The sequence below is a fragment of the Crocodylus siamensis genome, chromosome 5 (assembly GCF_052110815.1).
Source record: "Crocodylus siamensis isolate JL-2025a chromosome 5, ASM5211081v1, whole genome shotgun sequence".
NCBI lineage: Eukaryota > Metazoa > Chordata > Crocodylia > Crocodylidae > Crocodylus > Crocodylus siamensis.
Window position 1 is genome coordinate 10,732,443 of NC_143399.1, and position 26,286 is coordinate 10,758,728.

Sequence of the window (26,286 nt, forward strand, 5' to 3'; positions counted from 1 at the left end):
AGCTTTCCTCCAGGGCAGGGAAATGACTTCTTCAGGAGACCTGGTGGCTTACATGTTTGCAGAAATTAACCCTGGCACATCCAGCTGAAACCTGCTCTTAGGAAGGAGGCTGGAAAGACCCAGAGCTCTGGCTTCCTCGTTTTGCCACATGCCTTCTTCCTACCTCTCTCAGTGCCAGGGCAGACGGATCTGTGATTTGCTGTCTGCACAAAGCAGGCCCTTGTTGTTGTACAGGGTACTGGGGGGACCATCACAGAAAATGAGGGTTGGAAGGGGCCTCAGGAGGTCACATCTAATCCAACCCCTTGCTCAAAGCAGGACCAGCCCCACCTAGATCATCCCAGCCAAAGGTCTGTCTAGCCGGGTCTTGAAAACCTCCAAAGATGGAGAGTCCCCCACCTCTCTGGGGAACCTGCTCCAGTGTTCGACTAGCCTCCTAGTGAGACAATTCTTCCTAATCTAACCTAAACTTCCCTTGCTGCAACATGAGCCCATTGCTCCTTGTTCTGCCATCTGCCACCGCTGAGAACAGGCCAGCTCCATCCTCTTTGAAACACCGCCCCCCCCCTTCAGGTAGTTGAAGGCTGCCATTAAATCCCCTCTCAGTCTCCTCTTCTCCGGACTAAATAAGCCCAGTTCCCTCAGTCTTTCCTCATAAGCCATGTGTCCCAGGCCCCGAACCATTGTTGTTGCCCTCCTCTGGACTCTCTCCAATTTGTCCACATCCTTTCTGTGTGTGGGGGGGGGGGAACTGGACACAGGACTCCAGATGTGGCCTCACCAGTGCTGAATAGAGGGGAAAGAATCACTTCCCTCGATCTGCTGGCAATGCTCCTACCCATGCATCCCATTAGCCTACTTAGCAACAAGAGCACACTGCTGGCTCATAGCCATCTTACTGTCCACTGTCACCCCCAGGTCCTTTTCTGCAGAGCTGCTGCATCCTAAGTGCGGGACTTTGCACTTGTCCTTGTTGAACCTCATGCGATTACTTTTGACCCAAGCCTCCAATTTGTGCAGGTCACTCTGAATCCTAGCCCAGCCCTCCAGCGTATCTACTACTCTCCCCAGCTTTCATAAACACGTTATTTGGTGTTACTACAGGAAATCCTGAGACTTCCCCTGTAGACCAGTGAGTGTCCTGGAGAAAGCCAAGGGTCCAACTACTTTTAATTAACCCCCCTGCCTTGTTAATGTACATGCTGATACAAGTTAGCTACACCCTCCAAATGGGGGGAGGAAATCCAGGGGGAGGACTAGTGGGGAGGGGAGAACAGGTCTAGAGGGCTAATGAAGTTTGTCTTAACACTGACTACAGGTGGCAGGGCTAGCAGCCACATTAAAGCGGCTTCAACACGTGTGGAAAAGGGGCACATGAGAACAGCCCCGCGCAGGGAAAGGCAGCACACAGCCAGAGTGTTTCACATGCATCCGTCGTGCAAAAAAGCCTGGCACGCCTTCACTTTCCCTGCCGCTCCTAACGCAGTCACGTAACGTGGTCATGTACCAGCTTTTGGGGACAAGCCGATTTTCCACATGCCACCTTGCAAACGGGTGGGTTAGCACACATGCCAGGCTGGGGGAAACGGTCCCCTTTCCCTGGTGCGCCAAGGAAGAGGGAACGGTGGAGCTAAGCTTGCTGCCTTCAGACCAGGAAACATTTTGCAGCAGAAATGCCTCCGAGCAACATGGCAGCACTCTGGCTGAAAACAGCCCTCAAACTGCATGCCTACCTCAGGTTTTGGGGGTTTTTTTGCTGCTGACAATATATTAAACGTGGGTGTGTTTCCTCCCCCCACTTTAGATCCCCGTGTTGCTGACTGCCTCGCTGGAGTGAGCCTGGCACAGCTGAATCACGGCGGAGGAGCTGCCTGCGAGGGCACGGGCTGCTCCCCTTGTTTCAGAGAATTGTGTTACAAGCCCGGCTGACCAGATGCAGGGCTCCTCGGCGCTTGTAAATATTGGCACCTCCATCCGGAGCTGGCGGTCTGTCGGGACATTTCAAATCTTCCTTTTGTAAGGGAGTAGATGTGGCAAGCTCACACCCCACCGGCCCCAGCTTCTCCCACAGGAACGTGCTATACGCGAACAAGCCCCTGGGACCAAGTCAAGCACCAGAGGTTAAGAGCAAAACACTTGCGGGCACGACACAAACACACCGGCTGCAAGACCCCAGCACCCTTCTCAACAGGCACGCCACGTTTTCCTCTCCCACACCTCCATGGAGAAAGGCGTTAAAATAATTTCACCTAAATTGCTAACATTAATTAAAGAGGGACGAGAAGATCAATTTCCGCCATTAAAGACGATGGATTGGGGAGTGGATTATTGTAATTCACTACTGCACGGCTCATGATGCCTTCCAAAGAAAGGAGCCAGTCTTGGAAGGGGATCTGCCTGCCCACTTCCACACACGCTTCCCCCCCCTTCCCCTCTTGCTTAATCCCCGGTATGTTCGCACTTTGCCAAAACACTGCTCAGTGTAAAGAGCACCACCGGTTAATTGATTTCTATCCAAGAAACTCCAGCCCTCCCCGCTCCCCAACGCAGACAGGCAGGAACGACCCTGCAAGCTGCAAGCACGCGAGAAATTGTAACGGGCTCCCAGGAAATCCAAGACTTTGTGAAGCATTTTGTTGGCAAGCGGCACAGGGCAGTAAATCGAATCCTCATGGTCGCATTATCCTGCAATAGTAATGCTCCTGACAGCTACTTCTGGATAATGTAACTGCAGATGTACAGTTTATGCAAACATCTCGACACACGCTGCATGCTCTTTCAACTTGTTGTACAGCAGGGGAGGAGCAGAGTGTTTTCAAACAGCAACAACAAGCAGCATCTGAAAATGTTCGCTACTTCCTGTCTGCTACCCTGGGGCCACTAAACCCATTGTGTTGGAATTAAACTGCAGCCTCCCATTCCACTTTCTTCTGCTCCCCCACGTCCCAGCTCCTTCCAGCTTTTACAGCACAGCTTAAGATTCATTAGGTACCTCCTATGCAAAAATGCAGAACCGCTGGATGTTGTTATCTTTGTAAATATTTGCAGATGTTATATGACCAAGGAGGATTGCATTTCAGCAGAGAGTGCCGGCTGGATCAGTCTTTTTTTTTTTTTTCTTTTTTGAAAAACAAAAAGTAATTTTTTTGTGGTGATAAATCAAGCCATGAGCTATTACAGAGACTCAGAGAAAGGAAAGCTTTAAGGAGGTCAGTAGTAGTCCTAACAAGCAGAACCTAGATTTTGACTATGGTATTTCATAAACACAGGTTTCACCCGTGTTACAAAATGAGGCCCTTCTCGCATGCCCAAAAGACCGATTTCTCCAACGAACAAAGAACTGCGTATTCAGGTACCAGAGTGGCGATCTGGGGTATTGTCCTGTACAAGGAGGAAACAAAACACGTGCTTCTGAACAAGCAATAGCTGCTCTGAGATGATCTTCCTCTCCCTTTTCGAATGTTTAACCTACCCAGTACATCACGAACTGGTGAAACCCGAACTCCTCTTCAGGGAAATTACATCCGTCTCCCCCTCCATACTGCCTCATTTCAGCTAGCCTATACTGGCATGCCCACCTTAAAACCATGGTGTAGACCCAACTTCTCTCCTCTTGCATACTTGGAGAAGCGATGAATTAGCCAGCTGCGCTGGTATACCAACATTTGATTTAGCACCGATTAAAGGGAACGAAGCAGTCTGCAACCCAGAGCTATTGTTTCAGGCTCTCTGCAGACTCAAGCAGATGGCTCTCCATTAAATTAAGCTCGTTTCACATTCTGACAGTTTTCTTCAGACCAGAACAGCTAGGGACTTCTTTAAAATGCAAGGTGAGACTTTAGGAAACAATTGAGAGGGCTGCCCCCATCTCCCCCCTGTACTTTGAGAATGGCCGTTTAACTCGTTCTTAATGAAGCTTTTGCATTTCTCATGAGATCCTGAAAATGTTATCCTAGTGCTCTCCAAAGAAACAGTTTCAGGTATCTACAGATGTTCTGGCTCAAGCTATTGCCATGGCCTCACCCGAGTAGAACAAGACAGCATTTAAAGCAAAAGCTAGACAAAGAGAGGTTTATTGTTGTTGTCATTTTACAACCTAAATTTCAGAGCTGATCAGCTTATTTCTACTGCCTTTCATGAGCTCAACTTCTCAAAATTCTTGTAAAATATTAAAGATGGAAAATTGTAGTAGCAATTGCAGCTGTGTGTGTGTCTGTCAATTTTGGGAGTAATTCACCACAAATGGATCCCGTTTTATGGGTTGCATACTTGCGGCTAATGGTGGGGTTTTCATATTTAAAAACATTTTCAAGTACCCCTGAGGGTGAGGAAGAATGAGGAACGGTATAAAAAGGCAAAGTGTCAATGCAGTAAGATTTAGACTATTTCGAGTTAGCAATAGAAATGCATCTCACATTTTAAATATTTCTTGGTGCAGATCCCAGCATTAAGGAGGTACAAAGAGAGGAATTTACTATCATTAAAAAATCTCTGAAAACGTAGATTTTATTGGCCAGAGAATAGAACCTAAGCCCTGTTTTTAAAGGTATAATTATAAGATGCCAACAGGGAAAATTATATCACTAATAAATTCTTTATTGGAGAAACTCAGGAATCCTTCTAAATAAGCACAGGATTGTATCAAAGAACCTTCGACCGTTCTAATAGAAAACACTGCAGAGATTAAAGAGGTATTTTCCATAGCAGCAGATATCATTTCCCCCCTACTTTAGGACTCCACAGTTAATCACGACAACATTAGCGGTAGGTGAGATGCATATTAAAAGTATCAGGGCCTGCCTTGCTAGCCAGAGGATTAATGCTCCACTTTAGCTCTCCAACCACACGCACAATAGTTAGGAACACAGCCACATTTTACAGTCCGAATGACAGGAAACTTTTTAAAAAAAAAAACCAAACGGTCCTGCAGCAGCAACAGTGATTCATCATGCACTTCGGTTCAGGATACAGGGCTCTGGCAGCAGTTGTGCAGAAGTCGCAGCATTCAGTAATTTGTACCTGAATTATTAGGAGGCTCGAAGAGCCGACTGACCCATGAGCGCCTGAAGTGAGCGTTGCCGACCTGCCATGCATTTACCACCTCCCCAATCTCCTTTCTGAACAGGTTGGCTCTTCCCTTTCTCCCGCGGGACCGGCAGGGCAGCAGGGCCGGTCCCGACCTGGAACGCTTGGTGTCAAAATTCGCCGTCTCCATGCCACAGCCAGGATCGCACAGAAGCGACGTGGGTCCCCGCTACGGCTCACAGATAACATGGCCCCTGCTCATACAGCACTGCTCTCTACAGGGCTGATCTGTACAAGACTGCCGTTGTGCAGTCTTGATCTCAAATGCCTCAAAAGGAAGGGTGCCTCAAATGCCTCCTATTCCACAGGATCAGAGACCGGCCACTCATTTGCTGAACTGACTCTGCTAGGCAATCTCCTCTCGAGAAGGTCCTTAAACGCCGTCAGCAGCCACGGCTTCGGCAGTGTGCCTAAGTGCCTGACTTTGAGAAACAACTTGGGCTCCCTGCATGACAGTGGGAACCAGGACTGGAGGTATGGGAAAGAGGTCAGCACCACGGCCATCAGTACTAGGGACAGGTAGCAGTGAAGAGCTCCTCAGGTGGGAGGCTGCACGTGCATCTCGAGTGTGCATTTATCTTCCAGATGACAAGGCCAGCCTGATGCTTTTGACATGCATCTTACCTACCGATGGAGTCGCCTTCTAAGTTGCTTTAGAAAATGTGACTCGTGTCCCTCGTTTTAAAACGGTTTCATTAATAGCAGTCTAATGCCACTAATCCCTATCCCCTGAAGAAACAGCCACCGTCACCTCCCTAAACACAGTGACATTGTGGTACAGGTGAGGTGAATCTCCTGGTCAAGGGGCTTATATGCTGACAGCCAAGTCCAAGTTTTGCTTTGAAGTCTTGGCCCCACGCGACTGCCCAAGGTAGACTCCTGGAATCTAAACCCCTGGAAAAGCTACACCCAAGCTGTTACTCCTTCAAGCAACGTATAAATGCACATTTCATTGTTTTAACCAATTCTTCTGCCCCGCAACGGTCAAGCTGCGGTTTGTGTACTGTGAAAGCCTTGTGACCCCCTCTCCCCTACTTGTGTGACAGCCCCCAGAACAGAGAAAGCAGAAAGATTTCAGAGATTGTGCTACTTTCCCAGGTAAGTTTGCTGAGGGGTGACAATCCACAGTTTCTAGGCTGTTCGATAATAGCACTCCCTAAAAACATGCCCCCATACACAAAACATACATTTAAAAAAAAATACAGCAAGCAATTCAACAGGTACTTACTATCTGAAGAGCGCTGCAACCAACTTCTGTATCCCAAGGATAAAAAAAAAATCTAGACTACAAGGCTCTGAGAATAACAACTGCAAACTTCTTGTATAGAAATGTTGCTGTGCTATGGCCAAGGCTAGAAGTCCTGTAGCTTTACTATTCTAAAGGGGAAAAAAAAAAACCATCTCCTCCTATAGCCTGCCTAAAAATGTCAAAGCCCTGCATGCCCCTCACATGGTCCTTCTGACTCCTAACCAAATCTGCCAAGAGAAACAGAAGTTTTTTCACCGGATAACTTTCCAGTGCTCTTCTAGGACATCCAGCTGCCATCTCTTAGGAAGCAAAGTGCGACTAAGTGAGGACAACCGCCTGGGTGAGGAGTCTCGTCTCCTGATTAAAACAGAGAGAGTGCATGACCTTTGGCATCAGCAATAGAAAGGCCACCTTTCCCCCTTGCAACAGGCAACCCGCGGACAGCTCGGAAACGGTCAGGCCGTCAGCTGTGAGCTCTCGGTGCCAGACGAGCTGGCAGAGACACAAACTGCAGAGGAGGCTCAGAAGGAAAAACTGAGGCCAAAGACCACAAGATCAAGGGACAACAGTGGTCTCCCATGACAATGACAGTTTTATAGTGGGGCCCAAATGAGTATCAACTTCAGGAGAAGAGATCTCGTCAGAAGCCTCTCTTCCACATGGAGACTTAAGGCTACAAACACATCACTCGCTGTCCCACAGGGCTGGATCCTTGCTGCTCCCAGGGATTCAGAGGCTGATCTGGCATGCCCCTATGGATGTCACCCAATGAAGAGGGATTCCCTAAAGAGGAACCCCTGAGCTATGCAGGGTTAGGCCCCTGAAGGACAAGGAGCTCCTGCCCACCTTAAAAATAAACAGACATCTGTCAGTCAGACCCAGAGGGTGGTAACAGACAGAAGTCAATCGTCATGGTGTCCTGTGACCAGTGGGGTCCCCCAAGGCTCTGTCCTTGGACCCATCCTGTTCAACATCTTCATTAACAATGTGGACATTGGAGTCAGGAGTGGACTGGCCAAGTTCGCTGATGACACCAAACTTTGGGGCAAAGCATCCACAACCGACAGGCTGACCTGGACAGGCTCAGCAAATGGGCAGACGAGAACCTGATAGTGTTTAACACTGAAAAATGCAAGGCTCTTCACCCTGGGAAGAAAAGCCTGCAGCACCCTTATAGGCTCAGCAGTGCTACGTTGGATAGCACTACGGAAGAAAGAGACTTGGGGGTCATCACTGACCACAAGCTGAACATGAGCCTCCAATGCGATGCTGCGGCTAGTAAAGCGACCAAAACACTGGCTTGCATCCATAGATGCTTCTCGAGCAAATCCCGGGACGTCATTCTCCCCCTGTACTCGGCCTTGGTGAGGCCGCAGCTGGAGTACTGCGTCCAGTTTTGGGCTCCACAATTCAAAAAGGATGTGGAGAAGCTTGAGAGAGTGCAGAGGAGAGCCACGCACATGATCAGAGGTCAGGAAAACAGATCTTATGACGACAGGCTGAGAGCCATGGGACTCTTTAGCCTGGAAAAGCACAGGCTCAGGGGTGATCTGATGGCCACCTATAAGTTTATCAGGGGTGACCACCAGGACCTGGGGGAACGTTTGTTCACCAGAGCGCCCCAAGGGATGACGAGGTCGAACGGTCATAAACTATTGCGTTTCAGGCTGGACATAAGAAAGAATTTCTTTACTGTCCAAGCCCCCAAGGTCTGGAACAGCCTGCTGTCGGAGCACCTACATCGAACACCTTCAAGAGAAATTTGGATGCTTATCTTGCTGGGATCCTATGACCCCAGCTGACTTCCTGCCCTTTGGGCAGGGGGCTGGACTCGATCTTCCAAGGTCCTTTCCAGCCCTAATGTCTATGAAATCTGCTGCAAAACAGTAGCACAAAGTTTATATTACCGTTTATCACAGCCATAGATTTGGGTGTTTGTGGGACAGACATCTGCTCGCAGCCTTGGAGACCAACTTTAGTTTTAAGGGGTTTCAAATAACTGGCAACAACCCTCCTAGAAACACCACAAAATGTCACAAAATGAGGTGGAACACCAAGGAAAGAATCTTTTGCAAAACCCATCCCCTTGGAAATTTGTAAGGTGTCTTTTGCTCACGGCTGACGCACTCACATCTCTCCTTTTCAAAACCCAGGTTCTCTAAAACCTGGACATGTGCATTTTGACAGGGAAAAAGTAGATTCAGTAGGTCCAGAAAAGGTTTCAGGAGGCCAGAGCAGCATAACTGCCTCACCAAGTCCTGCTCAGTTGTGGCATTTATCGTACATTTTTAGCACCTTATACATCAGAGGAAACCAAAGGAAACCCGATGCACCATAAGTACGGGAACATGAGTCTGCTGTGAGACAAAGTGCTTTCAAGTTCAGCTTGACCCTTCTTACCGAAGGCCTTGCTGGTGCATCCACTTTGTTAATCTGTGACGTGCATCTGGAGGCAAGTATGGCTCCCCAGGTAATGCCTCATGCCTGGTCAGAAGCAAAGCCTGATCGCCCACTAGATGATTTGCTGGGGTCATAAAGTCATGATTTTCCGCCTGGTTCTGTCCAAGGTGACTCATCTCTCCACAGCCAGGCTGTAGTTCCCCTGCATGCATCTGCTGGCATCTGCACTGTGGAGCTGCTGAATTTACCGTCACTGCTGAATGCTGCTGGCAGTGCATCTTGGAGCTCTCCTATCCTAGGCTCTCATTGCTAAACACATTTATGTGGTACCTGTACTTTATTGCTGGCCATCTCTTATGGACTATCTGATGCAGTGTATGTACCACAGGCAGAAACACTGGCTTTGGTTGATCAAAAAACTATGCTGGATGGCAGAAGCAGCCTGCATGCGCTTCCACATCCTAAAACAGGGAAGAGAACTCCTAAAGATGAAGCTATTCAAGTGCCCTGCTTCTTCAGGAAGGCAAGATCTTTGCTTTTGGAGGAGCAGGAGCAGGATCCTGAAAGGGAGACCTGCAGTGGAACAATACAGTGAGAGAAGAGGATGGACCCTGCAAGAACTAACCCTCATCTCCAAAGACAGGGGGTAGCAGCTCTTATAAACCTTAAACTGCAGCTTTAAATTTCATTATCTCTTGAATAGCAGAAAGCCCAGGCTGGACAGAGCACCATTCCCAAACAGACAAAGCAGCCTTTCCTCACAAAAGGCAGCCTCGTGTACAAAGAGCTGGAAGGCTAATACCAACATCCATCTCTTAGCCCAGTGCTCTCTCGGGAGGGGTTGTGTTACCCTTACTCAGGGGAGGGGAAGCAGGAGCTGTCCTGGGACAAACCCCAGGAAGGAGGCTGAACCCCAGTGAAACATGATTACTAGAGAGAATTTGGAAATTGAGACGTCCCCAAGAGGAACCATTAGAGATCTGAACCGTGTGCCCTCCAGTGGGCTCCACTAATCTCAGCAGCGGTAGAATAGATCTCTTCTGTTCCAGCGGGTGCTTGAGAAGGCTTGTATTATAGGGAATTTCCAACAGGCAGAACAAATAGGACAGTGCTGAACCTTTGCTATTTTCTTGCTGCCTCCTTAGATTCATATGAAGTCTCCCCTTCCGCGATGCAGAACAAAGACTCGCTCTGCCCGTCTTGGGCTGCGCCGCAGAGACGGATTCAGAACGGAGGTGGCAAAAGGGGCTAGAGACGTTCTGTGGCCGCTGCGAGCACTTGGTTAGTTAGGAGTCCAAGGCGCTGTGAGAAAGCAAGGCCTGGAAAAATAAAAACAAAACCACTTGCGTTGCGGCAGAAGAGCCCAGCTAACCCAGGCTACTTTGCAAGAAATGGTGCTGCCTGATGTGGCAGCAGGAAGAAATGAAATACTACACCTTTGCCTTGACTTCAGCATCTTTGTTATTTGTGAACGGTCCTACCGGCAACGTCTGTTCCTTTAAGCCACCTGGAGGCCTGAGGCTCCCTCACCGGCTCTAATACCTCTAGTGCCAGGGTCTGTGAAAAAGCTTTCGATTTTAGCTTCCCCATGATCAAGTAACGGAGCAACATAGTTGGGCTTCTTCTCTGGCCTGGTGCGAGCGTCAGGGTTGACTTCCTACACAAAAGTGATTGATAAATGCAAATACCCCCGGTCCCTGCGATGGCTGTCCTCTCCCCAAGGCAAAGGCTGATGGAGGAAAGACCTCTGCAGCTGTGGCAAGAAACACAACACAAGGACCTGGCACTCAGGCTCAAATTCAGGTTTCCTCACACAGCCCCAGCAAAAGCACTGGATATTCTGAATGCAGAGGGTGGACCAGCAGTGTTGCACTGAAAAGCCCTTTGCTTTTTAACCAGGGAATAGGGACAGACCAATCTGGATCTTCGAGTACTAGGATATCCCCCTTGCTTTAAAAATAACTGATCGGTTCCCTTCTGATATTGTGAAGAGTGAGAACAGACTGCCTCCGGTTTATTAGCAAGTGAGGGCACACAATCAGCTCTATTACACAACCAGGAGCGATGCGTGTATGCGAAAACCCAAGGGAAAAAAACCCCCTCACTGAACAACAAGACATCCACATAATTTCTCAATGCAAGAGAAATAAGCCACTCACACAATTAAATAAGAACTGCTCGTAAGAAGTGTAATAATCAAGGCTTTAGAAATGAGAGAGACGCATCTGCTGTGACGGCAAAAAAGGACCGGGAGCCTGAAAGCCTCACCTAGGGGATTAAGTGTTACGGATAGCGCCTCACTTGTGCCTCCGCTAGTTGTGTTTTTGTTTTACCAACAGGATTACACACCGGCAAGCAACCACATTTATTCTGGGCAACAAACAGCAAGGAGCCAAATGAAAAATGAACTGTGGAGCCCCGGCGCCTCGCACGGCTCCCGAGGTTTCTAGGCGTTAGGGGGCAGTGTAGGAACACCGACTAACCGGGGCTTTGTTATGGTGCATCTCTCGCACTAACTGCTGATGCATAGCTAACGCAGCCACAGACATTGATTTATGTTCAACTTTCCATTTCATCAGAGAGAGTGGTACAGAGCTATGGACAGAGTTCAAATTCGGGAGAAATGCATTGCCACTGAGTTTGTCTCATTATTACGTACGTACACTCACGATGCGCGCACATGGGTGTGCACATATTCTCCCCACCCCTCCCCTTGCTTTACACACAATTGTTTTCATGGCATCATTAGCAAAGCTCTAAACTTGCTTCTAGCTTTGAATTTTGCCCTCCCCATGATCAAATAACCCCCTTCTGTCCACTGCTAGGAAACGAGCAGATCTTTTCTACTACTTTTGAGACTAGGCATAAATGTAACTCCCTAACAGGGGTGGAAAGGATTTCCAAGACCTTTATGAAGAAGACAGAAGGATGTATGTATTTGGTAGCATATATCATTATCAGTCAGGAGGGCAAGGTGATTTTAAAAAGGTAACCAGCCACGTGACTGCTGTTTGGACAACCTTCACCTGCACGACAGTTGCAGGCTAAATGCAGCTCATTGATATTCTGAAGCCACGTGTGTGTGTGGACACAGTATTCAGTCGAAGCAGTTCATTTCTGGGGAGGTGCCCAGCAGCAGCGGGTTTTACTGGCCACTACTCTGCGACCTGGGCTCCTCCAACTTTGCCCACCTAAAGCTTGTGCTTGCTGTGAGGCTGCAGGTCGTGGCTAACTCGTATGGAAAGGAACAGATTGCAAGGCGCGCCGTCACTCGCTGTAAAGTTGTGACCTGCAGATGGGGCCGGGTGTGCTGGGACTCGTCTCTTGGGGGCACCCTCCTCTTTGATACCAAGCTGTGGCCTGCAGCTACATTTCAGAACCGTGTGAGTTGCACACTCGGCCCACAGGCATCGTCTGCACTAAAAACAGCTTCGCGACGAGGATTGTGGGAACTCCCCACCAGCCCCAGAGACCCCCCCCCATCCAACATATGGATCCAGGCAGCCTGTCAGGCTCATCAGCATTTCTCCGCTGTATTATGACCCACCTCATTTCCCTGGGTTTGGTTTCTCTACCAATGCACCCCAAAAACTCTGTCCCTAACCCTGATTTCTTCCTCTCTGTTCAAGCCAGCATCCACACCTCTCCACAGAAGTCCAGGCATCTCTGAACCATTCTCCCCCCAAACCGGCACCCTTTTTCACTCCCCTGTAATCGCACAGTCCCTTCCTCCATCGCATCAAGGCAGGCTCAGCTGGTCGAACAGTCTCCACTTTCTACCTCCTTTCCTCAGTTGGTGTCTCCTGCCACACCACTCCGATACCTGGAACAAGCCGCGTCCTCATGGGCCAGGCATCTTCCTTCACCGAATCCTTCTTTAAAACAATCCCTTCCTCCCTTCTTGTCCTCAGGCTTTCTGAACCACCCGCTAACTTGTCTCTCATTGAGTTCATGCTAGGGAGAGACTCAAGGTATTTTCTGCATGTGAAGTTCTGCAGAAGTGAATGCTATTCTACAATTGAACTGTATTCACTTGTACAAATCACAGGAATCTGTATTAACCACTAAACAGGCAAAAACTCAAATGTATGGCAGACTTCAAAGAGCTTAAGATTTGTTACAGCAGCTCATGAAAATTCCCTGTTTTTCCATTGATTCAATGGTCTCCTGCAATTTCATTCCATGTTCCACTTCCACCACCTCAGGTTTGCGCTTCGCTCTCATCTGGCTGCTAGGGAAGAAGCACTGCAAAAATCTTCTAGCTGGTATGAAAAAAAAAAACCAGGAAGAAAAACCTTAACTACTTCACTCCTTCACATTTCCTGTGACCTTTCTGGCTGTGCCCTCCCAAGCTCAGTATTTTATTTTCTAGCAGAGAGATAAACCAAAAAAAAAAAAACAACCAACCAACCCAGCAAGTGACTCAACACAGAAACCCCCGGACAAGGCTGCACAAAAAAACTTGTGGTCTCAAGTGGAAATGATCCAAGCATTTCAAAGAGGTTAAGGTGCTTTTGGCCAAAAAGTTCAGACTGTATTAAAAGATGGGATCCCCCCTTGCCTCCATCACCCCCCCGATGAGAAGCAGGTGTCTGGTGCCTTTCAAGGAAAGGCAATCACTTGTAAAGTCTTTGGCCAGCCAAGTATTTGACTGCTAATCTGCAACAACAGGTATTTTTCACTTCACACTTCCATCACTGAATTAAGGGTCAAGCCTGTTTTGCTCCAAGTTTTCTTGTGCCTGGGTCAGAAAATCAGCTAAAAGGGCTGTTTCCAGGGAGTTTCCACAACACACAGCCCGTCTGCATGCCGTGTTATCTCTGCTCAGCTTCCCCAGACATCGAGCTGGATCACTGGAGACCGGCGAGTTGCTGCTTGGGAACCAGCCTTCCCCAGTAACACCAACTCCAGCAGGGGCACTGGGGTGAGTCCAGTTAGTGTCAGGGGCTCACAGGACAATAAAGGAGGGTTAGAAGGGCCCTCACAGGGTCATTTAGTAAATGAAACAAAGATGAAAGTGTCCTTTAAAAAAAGCACGGCATGCATGGAGGACAGAGGCCTAAAGCCCAAGCCAGGGGAACACCAAGACCTGAACGTCATCGGGGGTCACTGCAAAAGGAGCGTAAGTCCCCTTCCTCTGCCACCAATTGCCCAGCAGAGAATAAAACCCATGACCTTTGCACCTGCTTTGAATCGTGGACTCCCTACAAGTCTGCATCAATACATGCAGAGGTGAGGCTATGGAAGGACATCTCCCTGCCCAAGGGAATGAAATTAAAACCCTGGAAACGCATTTGTTGCAAGCAAGGAGCAGAACTTGACTTGCTGACAGCTGCTATAGCCTGCAAGATATCATCTCCACTTCTGTTTACTGCACCTATATGGAAGAGGTTTTACTACAAGACGAGCCTGGTTTAGGGCTCCTAATCAAAATCAAACAAACATTCTCATTCTGTCATAAGCCTCTTCAGGAAACGAGATTTTGTTTTTAAACCAACCTCTTCTTTGCCAAACTCCCATACACGCACACTAATTGCGATACTATGCTCAGGTAGTGCCATAATAAATCACTACCAGTTTATCTAGTTAAACTGTCTATTGGCCAAGAATTTTTCCCGTACAAATCATGAACCCAGACGACAAAAGCAACTTGCTAGAACAAATGCTGCTGCCAAATGCTGGGCCCATTTGTTACAAGAACAAGTCGCTTATTCTGAAGTAGTAATATATATATATTTTTTTCTCCAGGCACCAAGGTGTTATGTAGTTACAACGAGCATGTATGCAAAGAGGTTCCAGGAGAAGTTAAAAAACATGTTAAACGTCATACATTTTTGACAACTTCCATTTCAAATGCTCTTTAAAGATCTTCCCATTAGAAACTCTCGAAGATTATGTTACTGCGTCTAGAATCAGGGCGAAGACAAAACGAAGCTTTGGAACAGGGAAGAAAATCTGAGAGCTGGTGATAGACAAATTCTGACAAGGTGTCTCCTTGACGTTCAATACATTTTGGCCCATTTTGAATCCCGCCTGCCTGTGGCTAGTACTTGAGCTAGCATTTGTTAAATGCTTTCAGTGATTGCAGTTGGAAAAAATCAAGTGGTTAACCAGAGGGAAAAGGTTTCAAGAACTCAAATCCAGAATGTTTTGAATTATGCGCAAGCCTGTTATAACCAGAAAATAAATGAAGTCCCAACCAAACCACCCCCGCCACCCAAAAAAACCCAACCCTTAGTTTTGGAAAAAATATCAATTGCTTGAAAAAAAAAGTAAGGAATCTCTCTAAGCAAGAGAAGAATTTGACGTGCTTCAGGCAAAAAGAAAAAAAAGTAGAAAAACAGTCAAAGGTTACAGTTATTTATAATAGATTTTCTAACGAAAATGCCGAGTTAGCCAAAGAACGAGAGAGCAGGGTGAAACTTCCAAGTCGAGCATGGGACCCCGATGGCAACTGCAGCGCTGACATTGAGAATCCATGCACACACTCATCCACCACCGACAGAGAAGTCAGGAAAGTCCAAACCTACCTGAAAGAAACCCGGAGGGATGGGACCCCCTGGCATGCCATCGTTAGGAGGAATGTTTCCAAGGACTGGACTCGGGGCTGCAGCTGCACTCTGCGCGAGACAAAAAAAAAAAAAAAAGGACAAATGCAAATTGGTTCGGTGTCCGATTTAAGAAGGCAACCTCTCCCCCCTCTGCCCATAAGCAATTAGCCCAGGATGGGTCACTAGTGTCATGACCAAGGTGTGAGTGCCTGTGTGTAAAATCATGTTAATCTACATATTTACAGAATACTACATTGAAGCCCATGTCATCAAAACCGGTTTGGAAATTAGGAACTATTATTCACAACATCTCCTAATACATGACACGACTCAGGAGGTAACCCAATTCAGTCATCAGGTAGCAGGTTTAAACCAAAGCAAAGAGAAAGAAGAGGAAAAACTTTTAACCTTGTGAAACTCACTATTACCCTTCATATTTGGTGGCAGTATAACCAGTTTCATAAAGACATTAGATAAAATGATAGAGGTTTGGTCTATCAAGAGCTATTAAAAGCACAACAACCAGGACATCCCTACCCCTAAGCCAGCTGGTAATGTGGAGGAGGTATGATAAGGGGTGACTAACTCTATACTAAGCCTGTTTCTTAGTTTTCCTCTAAATCATCTGCTACTTGTCAGAAGTCAAGACACTGGCTTAGATGGCCCTTTGTTCTGATCCAGCTGGGTAGTTCTTATATTCTTAGATAATCAGGTGAAGTGGAGACCAAATGCAACCCTTTAAAAGCTAAAATCTTGGGGCTTAGTTACAGCATCAGAAGAAATGCCCTGGCAGGGACAGAACCAAGCCCTCCAACATCCACCCCATGATGATAAGCACGCATTTCAGACATCCAACATCATCATCTTCCACGGCTACAGATATCAGCACAGCTGCCTTGAGCTTGAGCAGTAGCATCAACAGCTGCTCAGATAGGAAGAAAATCAGTAGGGAACTGATGCACGTGCTTCAGTTCCAAGCAAGACCAAATAAACTCTCACCCCAAAGCTGATAGAGCACTCAACCCTAGGTTTCCAAGTGACCATGTGTGCACGCGTGCGCGCGCGCGCACACACACACACACACACACACACTCGCTTGTTTGTTTGTGCACCAGTATCATCTATGAGGTCACATGCTTCTGGGAACAGAGTTTACTTTATCCAAACAGAGCTCAAATTGCAATTAGTTCACAGAGGTGATGGCCCTGTAAAATTTGGGCCCAGTAACTTTTATAACCAAGGCACTGTCTGACAAAATCCACTGCGGGGGGAAAAAACCCAACAACTTGCCTCGGCTTCTAATGTGTTGCATTTTGAACAAAGACTATTTTAAGTCTTCTTCACGTTTCTGGATTGGCCACTTAAACACAGTGTGTGGTTCTGCCCTCTGAGATGTCCCCTCTCTCCAACTTGCAAGCGTGCCAAGGGCTTTTTGTTTGTGTTTTCCAAACAGCGTCCTGCGAGGACTGCCAAGCTCTGGCTCTACATACAGCCCCTTTCCTCCCGGCCCCTCCAAAAACCCACGTGCTTTTCATTATATTTCTTTTGCTCTGCCTGTATTTCTACAACAGCATGCATCTCCTTGCTGAAAAACGAGGTTCGAGGAGACTAGCAATTTGGTTCCTTTCCATATGAGACTGAAAATTACTTGGCTATTTGCGTTTGTTCCTACTTAGTATTACGCCTGCCGCACTATATATGTAAACTGGTGAGCGAGGACGTATCCTCTGGCATGGGGACTGGTCTTGTAGCTGGTCTGATAAAACAGCATTTTTTCCTCTTTCATTTTCTGCTGGGTGAACTGGCAGATTTGATGACTATGGTAGGTAAAAGAACAGCTGCAAAGCCAGCCAAACAAACATTTGCTTTCAATCTCTGAACTGTTTTGCCTCTCACCTGCGGAAACAAACTACGATCTTAATTTAAATTTGGCAGGTTCCGATTGTGTCAAAAGAACAGCAGCACAAATGGACCTACCTTGCTACTCAACCTCATCAGCAGCTTGAGCTATAGAAGGGGCCAGAATTAAGTAACTGCTACAAAAAAATCCCTCTTAAACAGCACCACTGACAAAATGTCCCTTCTAGGTTGGGGATAATATTTTTTACTGTTAAAGCAACACGAGAGAGGTGCCCTCATTTAGCTATAGAAAATGGAGTCTACATTTCTGGCATAATTTAAGAGGACCATGGTAATTTAAGAAAAAAAATCCACTAAAAAAGTCTCAAACAATCATTATTTTTCTGAGAATTTTTACAATGAACTTGTGCATCTGATCTTACGTTGAACCATCACCTTTGCACCACTCCTTTAAAGCTACCTTCACCATCGAAAGCCCATATGGTTATAAGATGCATTACAATCCCCTGTTGTCTTGGCTTTAAGCCCATTCCAACATATCTCTCTTTCCCATCCAAAACAGTATACTAATGCTAATACAAGCAGCGTCTCCAACCGTTTACCATCGTTTTTGTGGTGGCATCATCAAATGAGCAAGCACCTTGGAAGAAGTGTGAGCAGACAAGATAAGCTTGCACGTCAAGTCCTGAACTGAAGGGTGAAGCGATGCTTAAGCCAACTTCAGCTAGGAAAAGCCCCCAAGATTCAGAGCTAGAGAACCGTTACGTTTTGGGTCAAAAGCAGCCACATAACTGAGGGTGACCTTAGTACATCGATCAATCAAGAGGTCCCCCCCACCCCCAGATCTTAAATTCAGCATCGCTACTCGTTTACAATTTAAACAGGGCAAGGGGGAACGATTTATCAGCAGTTTTCAATTATTTATCCAATTTCAGGGTTTTGGTAAAAAGTAAGCATCTCATCAGGCTACCAGTCTCTATGGCAGCGATTCAGCTCAGGTGCACACGAAGCAGCCGGGCTCTTTACACCTTGCTGAGAAGAGTCAGTATTGCCAATGCAAAGGGACAGCACAGAGTACTATCAAGCAGCAAGACTGAGAAATAATCTACTGGGCATCGATACAGCATCTTTTGCACAGGGGATCATTACTCTGCAAATAGGTTGGAAAGAAGAGATATTAGCCAGGCTGGGTGGGAAATTCCCAGGTCAGGTTTACATTCCCCTTGCTTTGCAGCCAGCCAACCCTTGCTCTACTGAGATAGCAGCACACATTGGGCAAACAAGTCACAGCTGTTGCATCAATGATGCTCAACCAGGGTGCCTCGGTACCCCTGGGGTGCCATGCAATCCTTTTTAAGGGTGCCATAATATTAGTACCATTAGATGTGCAAACCCCTTACACATGATTCACAAGATAAACCCAAAGATCATACATAGGAAACTATAATGTCAACAATGTTCTGCCCTGTTTTGGGCTTTACCGGTTCTTTGCAATAGAACTACTGCTCAGTTATTTTCCACCCCATCACAAAACGAGTGAAAGTTAAGAGCTGGCATTTTCTAAGGGGGGTCCTAAGTCTAAAAAGGTTCTGAACTCCTGCAGCACATGCTCCAGAATGGTCCTGCGGCTGGCCTGAAGGCGGAAGCTGAGATACGAGTGCTACTGCAAAATCATCTTTTGTAAAGTTTATGCCTAACCTTAGATTTTATAGCTAAACAGCTAGAAAATACTTTATTAAAAGCTTCCCAGTGAAGCTCTTGTCACTCGGACAGCACACAGCAGCCACCCTTCACTCTGGGGAGACATCCACAGCAGAAGCCACCGCACCACTGCTCTGCTTACAAAATCCTAAAGCTTCCACCATCACATCTGCTCTCTGGAGGTGCTACCTGGGCTACCATAGGTCAACACCATCTCATCACCTTTAGGGTGGAGGAGAGGTTCTCCTAAGGACACACCTAGCATCAGTATTTTTCTTCTGCACCTGCTGGAGTCCTGTCCATTCACAAACATGGGCAGGTGGAGGATTCGTTCTTAAAATAATATTTGCATAGGAAAAGAAAGTATGGCTGAATGAACGAAACTTGCCAAGCCAGCAAGATCTACTGAGGACACATCCGGACAGGGGGTCAGGTCTTGCTCTATTCCTGGCTCTGCCAGAGCGACCCCCCCCTATGTTACCTAACACAACATCACTACCTCTGCATCAGTTCTCTGTCCCTCTCTCGTCCATCTGGTTTATGTAGACGGTGAACTCTGAGGCAGGGCTTTCTCACAGCGCATTTGTACAGAGAGTAACACAACGGGCCTCTGACTTTGTTGGGGTCCATCACTATGACAAACCACTCATGACCACCCCAAAAGGTAATACCGCACCAGCGCAGAGCATCTATATCGGCACTTTGTACCGCTGCCGCAGTATGCTAAACCTCAAACGCATGTGGTTTTTCATTGATCTCAGTTGGCTTCTCTTCTCACTTGTCCATCTCCCAGGCCACCTCATCCCCTGCCCCTCCTCTCCCCAGACATTAGCAGCAGCCAGGTCCGACAGCTCTCACTGCAGCTATGATGAGAGCCAGGCAGCTCGCCGCTGCTGTCCCAAGGAGAAAGCCTCCCCTACATTCATTGCCATTCAAAGCTCCTGGTGTGCTTCAACCAGGCTGACTCAAGAGAAGCAAGGCCCAGTGGATTCAGGATTGTATTTAAAGATGAACTGACAGTGGAGAGAGGGGAAAAAACTGGGTTTATGCTGTCGTCCCCAATATATAACAAGGCCTGTCCATAAGAGGGGTCTTTTGTTTTGCTGTTTTTGAGATTTGAAGCTCAGGTCTTGCCTGCATGATGGGTGATAGGACTTGCAGTGTCATCCTGGTAGTTGACCAAAGAAAGCAAAAGCCATGAGACTAGGGAAATGATCCCCCCCCTCCCCTGCTTGCTCCAAAGCCTGTGGGTTTGTTACCATCTGTAAGGAAGGCACTGAGGAAGAAAGCCCCTTTTGTTGGGGATCTCACGTCCTGCCAGCCCAAAATAAGGATGGAGAATGCAACACTTATCAGAGCCTTGGGACAGACCACATTTCACACGCTTAGTATTTTATCTTGTAGGAAAAATAAACCCACTCATGTCAGGCTCACTCCCCCCACCCTTGCAAAGCAGCAAAATAGAAAAACAAGCCCAATTTTCTCTCTAGTAGGTTCACTTTTAAGCTAGACCAACTCTTAATCCAAAACCATGGAAAATAATGCAGTTTCTCTGCAAAGCAGATGAATCCCCTCAGAGCAAAAACTGGGCTAAGACCTACAGCAAGTCCATTTAGGATTTGCCTCTCAGACCCAATACTTCACTCCAAAAGAAGCATGCCTTGTAATAAAGCTGTCAAGTGATATTTTAGTGTCAAGAAATTTCCAGCACATCGTGATCCCCTGCTGGGGAACGTCTTAAGGGACAAGAGTTCCCAAATCTTCTTGGAATATCACTACTTGCATACCTGGTTCCATGCACAGGGCACTCGGACCCTCCTACGAAATAATCTCATACACCCTGGGAGAACGAGCCAACCCACGACTGAGCAGTTGGAAGTGCTGCGTGAAGGACGTGACAGAAGTAGGGCCATGACATCAGGTGCACCTGCACCCTCAAGCATGCACAGCCTGGTGGGGAGGCTCAAAAAAAACAGGGGTCCTCCAGCACCCCAAGCCATTCTTGCTTCTTTGCTTTGCCTGGTATTGGGGTTGAAGAGGGTCAGGGTCCCCTCCCTGGATACTCTCCCCTCAAAAGCATCTGCAGGGTGCGTGTACCAAAACGACAGTTTGTGGTTAAAGCCCCAGACTGGGACTCTGAAGCTGAAAATTCAGGTATGGTTTTGCCGCACACTTCTATGCAACCGCGGGAAAGTCATTTACTGTATTTTCTCAAATACAATGCACCAATCCAACCCCAAATACAACACATGCCCTGTTTCTGAAAGGCCCCGAGGAGGGGAAACTAATCTTACTTTGTAGAGCACATGTAAGTACCAGAGATCTGGGGCCACATGCTGGGGCTGGGACTGCATCTGACCTTGTGCACTGGCTTCAGGGCTGTGCACAAAGTCCAGGACCATGCCACAGACCCCACATGCTGCCCCAAACCTAAAAGGAAAGAGCAGTAGCACCATTACTTTTCATGGCTCCCACAGCCACAGCAGTTAACATTGCCATCACTGTGCACCTCGCCCCCAAATTTCCAGCCCTTTTCCTTGCACAAAGCTCACCCCAATTTTCCCATGACTTTTGTTGGGGGAAAGTGCAGATAATACGCAAGACAATACGGTAACCATTGTGCTGCAAAAACAGGTGTCTCCTTCCTCCCACTGCCTTGCCTATTTAGGATATAAACACTTTGCAAAAAAAAAAAAAAAAAAAAAAAAAAGGCTTATTTAGGTCAGAAGGACACGTGCTACCACGGAGCCAAAAGCTACTGGCTCATTCTGCAGAGGTGCTGTGCAGCCATGATGCCTACGACGAGGCTGAGATGTGCCTGTCAGCTTCCACAGGAGCTGCAACTTCTTAAACTTCAGGTAGAGAAGACAGCAGGCAGCACTGGATGCCCTGGGGAAGTTTTCCCTTTGAAAACTTAGGAGACACAGTACTTCTCCCATGGCTTCCAGCTGGGCAACCCATGAAGAAGAGTGCAACACTCATTTCACATAGCCGAGTCTGATGGGTGCCTGGGTGACATACCTAAGACGCTTCCACCTAAAACGGCAATGCATGGAGATCTTGCTAGATCTGTGGCTCACCCACAGACTGGTTATAAAGACATTTATTTTATTATTTGGGATAAAGCCTTCTAGAAGACCGGACTGGTTTGGTCGCACCGCAGTAAAATGGTAAGGTGCCTAAGGAACAAAAGGGTCCAGAGTCAGCCCAACATGGAAGGGTCTTGAAACCTCAACTGGAAGATAGAAAAAGGCCGAGAGGGCTGACGTATGGTGTCCTGGGTGGGTCATCTCTACATGGAGGAGGGAGGAAGATGCAGAGATGGAAATGTGGGCAGCTGCGCAGGTCACTTGGGAAGACCAGGGATGTGCAGCACAAAGAAAGCAGAGAAGGAGCTTGACTTGCACACAAATGCTCTTGGTTGGTACTGAAAGTAAACCATATGTTAATGGCCAGCCAGGGCCCATATGGCCACCTAAGGCTGACCTCTTGCACAGTATTAATATCACCAGTTCATCCCGTCTTGAACTCAGGATGGCTGCTTGAGCGAAGTCCTGTCCTCCAGGATCTGGAATTCACGAGCTCAGGTGATGGACAGCGCTCCCCCTCCTCAGGTAGGAGAAGCCATTGGAGGCAGAGAGCCAGGTAAAGCAGGAGGGAAGGAGGGAAAGGGACACAGGTGTTGAAACAAGGTGGGGACCCCAAACCAACGTGAGATCCCAGGACTCAGCGTCTGATTCCAACAAGGCTCCTCTTCTTTTTTGCATTAGTCTCTAGCCTCCTGAAAAGTCACTAACCTCCATCCCTTCTCCCCAAGTGTACTACAACTAGATCTGCTCTAATTGGACATACAACAGGTCTTCCTACCGTTATGCGTGCCAGGCACAGGCTGTGATGGGTACAGCAGGTAAACGGTGTGATTTATCCAATGCGAGATTAGGAAGTCTGCTGTACTGTGACGTTCATTATCAGATTATACACGCATGCTGTTTTTATTTGTCTAGTTATGTTAAAAGCTCTTTGCCAACCTCAATAAACACACAGTATTAGGCAAATCACATCTTATTACATGCATGTTGACAGTCACTTCTGGGTGGTAAAACCTCGTTGGCCACAATACGTTATTCATACCCACTGCTGCAGCTTGAACCCTTCATAAGCAAGAACACTTAACACTTGCAGAGCCTTGCAGCCGCAGGCTCTGAAGCTCCTTACAAAGGTGGAAAACTGCTTATAAATAAGGACCCAGAGCCAAGAGAAGAGCCTCCTTGATCAGAGAGAGATGGGGCAGTCAGAACTAGAGTACAGGTCTTCCAAAAAAAAAAAAAAAAATCACTTGCTGTAATCCCTACCAAAAGTATGATTTAGAGGGAGGATTGGGACTAGCTGGCTCTTTCTGGGATGCCCACACAGACACATTAGATGAAGATTTCAGGAGTCCAGGCATGGGAAGAGGTTGACCACCACTTCCCCGCCAAATCTTCTGATGTGGCCACATGCAAAAGTTACTGGTTTGCATGTCATGACATCATCAGTCCAGGAGCAATATGCAATTCATGCTGGAGTTACTGTGCATCACGCACTTCCAAGAAACTCTACCATTACAGGAACGGTTAAAAAAGCCATGTTCCTAAAAAAAATAAAGACCACTTAATTCCCAAGTTTGTTCAAATCTTTCCATCCTCCTGGTACTGTTGCTGCCATCCACATTTAATCCCAAGCAGGCAGCAATCCTTCTGACAAGGCCCTGGGCTGTGACAGAACCACTCAGCACACAATCTGGACTTGGACAAACTGGATGCAGTCTGATTTGCACTGTATCAAGTGGGGCAGATTCATTCTGTGCTGGAACCATGGACGTATGGAACAATTTCTAATTTTTAATCTAAAAAAAATGGAAGCAGCGACTAGAATGATTCAAAAAAGAAAAAAAAAAATATGAAGTTCTGCTTCCAAACCTAGACATTCAGTTAACACACTAACTTGGTACGCCAGCAGATGCCGTCTAAGCCTTTAAATCGCACACTAATTGCACTAATTGAGCTAACAGTCTCTGTTTCGTCTCCCTACCCTGAGTCAACCAGCGTCTTCTGGTACTGCTGCAGAGATCCAAGCTGTTGGCTTTAGTGTTATTTTGTCAGCCATTAAACGATTCATCAGAGTCATTAATTGATTTATTACTGCTGCCTGCAAGTATAGCTTTGCAAATAAAGAATGATGTAGGTCAGAATGCAATAGAAATTGGACAAAATAACACAGCCAGGAGCTGGATGCTTAAATTATCTGTAGGAGTCCACTCATGCAGACCCCCTGACACTGGGTTACAACAACAAAAAAAAAAAAAAGATGATGTGCCGTTTGGCTCGGTTGCCAGAAACCCTGCTAACTGGAACAGCATATCAGCAGGGGGAAGCTCTGGTACTAAACACCCAGTCTTCCAGTGCATGAGGAAGCCATTCAGGCTGTCACCACTGCCAAAAACTAATGATCATGCACTCCTGTAATGCGGTCCTCTTAAACTGCCAGCAGACCTGGAAACCCAACAGAAAGGATGTGACAGTAACAGAAGTGTTTGAGGTATGGGATACCCAAACTGGGCTCCAGCCAGAGTGAAATACTCAATGAAACGGCTGCCCGACAGTCCGTGAGCTCAGAGAGAGGTGCATTTCTGTAGCATTTTTCCACTCGTTTGCTGCCGAGACCAAGGACGGCAGATTTACAAGTGGCACGCTGAAATAACCAACCGCCTCCACCCCCTTAGAGAAAAGGACCCGTCCACCCCCTCCCCTACGCTCATTGGAGGAGAATCTGCCCTAGCTGAGATGCATGAGCAGCATTGCAACTGCAATCAGACATTTGTAAATCTTAGCTCCTGAGTACGTTAGCTACCAGTGTCATCCGTATACCAGGCTTGCACGTTGCCTCCTTTGTGTACGCATGCCAGAAGCAGCCTGTACAGTGGATGGGGCTAGCATCAGCTCTGGAGTTGCAGCTGTAAGTGCCAGGTGGCACAGATTGTGCCCAAAAGTGTAGCAAGCAGAGAGGAAAAAAAAGGTTTCTCCCATCATGAAACGCGATCACATCCAACGTATGAAATGCACGTGCATTAATGGAAAAGAATGAAGTCGTGGTTAATTTTTCAGTCCAAACACACCTAACTCACGGGGAGTTTAAAAATACCTGTAAATCGCTTTTTAAATATGAAATCCATGTTACTCAACTGCACCAATCTCACTCAGCTTCAAAATGAATAACAACAATAATAAAAAATAACTGGACTAAGTTCTGGCCTATGCGAATTTGGAGCACTGCCTCCATCATAACGTGCCTGTCCTTCCCCCAGCTCCAAGTATTTGGGTGAAGGCTCTGGAGTGTGTCATGCCAGCAGAAAGCAGTGATGTAATCTCCGCAGGAATAGTTATTCTGCTCTTTTATCTCACACCTCGCTAGTGGTGCAATTTACACATACGCAGACAGGACCCACTGCATGGAAGACAAACAGCAATTCACTTTCCAAGTCCAGATTAGCTATGAAAACAATTTGCTTCTGCCTGCAAGGAAGCCCTGCGTGCTGGAAACTGTCCAGCGGAGGAGGTCCCTTGCCCGAGTGCTGTCCCAAACAAAACGGAGACTTTCTGCACGCGAGCTGCAGCTTGACACTCCTCGGGACAGTGCTTTACCCGCGCACAGGGAAGCCAGAGCTCGTTTGCAATGGGGACCCAAGGAGACCAGGTATTACCAGGGAAGAAAGGGCGTTCGCTTGTACGGCTCGGGGTAGCGGCACAGTCCTGCCCTTCAACCGGAGGGGCTGGAAAGGCCTTGAGCCTGGGCAGCTTGCTCTTCAAACTGAAGGAAGAGACCATCTCTTCTTTATCAGCCATCTCTCCGGCACTATCAGCGCCTGCCAGCACCAAGTAGACCATAAGCACAAATCCAACTCTGCGTCTGCAACAGAGTCTCGCTTTAAGGTTTCAGAGCCAAAGAGTCTGCTGCACGGGGTACTGTGCACACAGCATTTAGCATGCCAGGCACATGCCCTGGGCAGGGTTTAAGCAGCCCTATGTAAACCCACGGGGTAAATTTTTAAGGGTGGCTACATTCGGGGGACTTTGTTTAAAAACAAACCACCGAAGGCAGCCCCCTCCCCAGCCTGTGATCCAACATCGTCTCCTTTTCTAATGTGTTATGTTCACAAGATGGTTCCTCACCCCCAAGCCACCTGCTTTGCAAGCTCAGCCTGGGATCTGAGAGTCAATTTGTCCATCTCCTCAAGCATTGCTCCTAGGGATACAGGTTCTCTGGGCCAAATCCTGCCCTTGTTTTCACCCGTGGAGCACCCCACCCTTTCCCCTGCTCTCGCAGAGAGGAATAACTGACTGATCAGAAGTGCCAGCGTCCTGCTCCTCTGCGCGTCTGCGGCAGGTCTAAGAGCAAAAAATA

At 47.4% G+C, this 26,286-nt stretch overlaps 1 protein-coding gene across 2 annotated transcripts in view; it reads right to left on the reverse strand.

The window, feature by feature from the left end:
- Positions 1-26,286, reverse strand: part of SSBP3 (single stranded DNA binding protein 3) — a 134,938-nt gene that overhangs the window by 26,099 nt on the left and 82,553 nt on the right. For both annotated transcript variants that reach the window (XM_090049399.1, XM_090049400.1), the window contains exon 5: positions 15,265-15,354. In XM_090049399.1, coding sequence (XP_089905525.1) covers positions 15,265-15,354 — 90 coding nt within the window. The remainder of the gene's footprint in view (positions 1-15,264; positions 15,355-26,286) is intronic.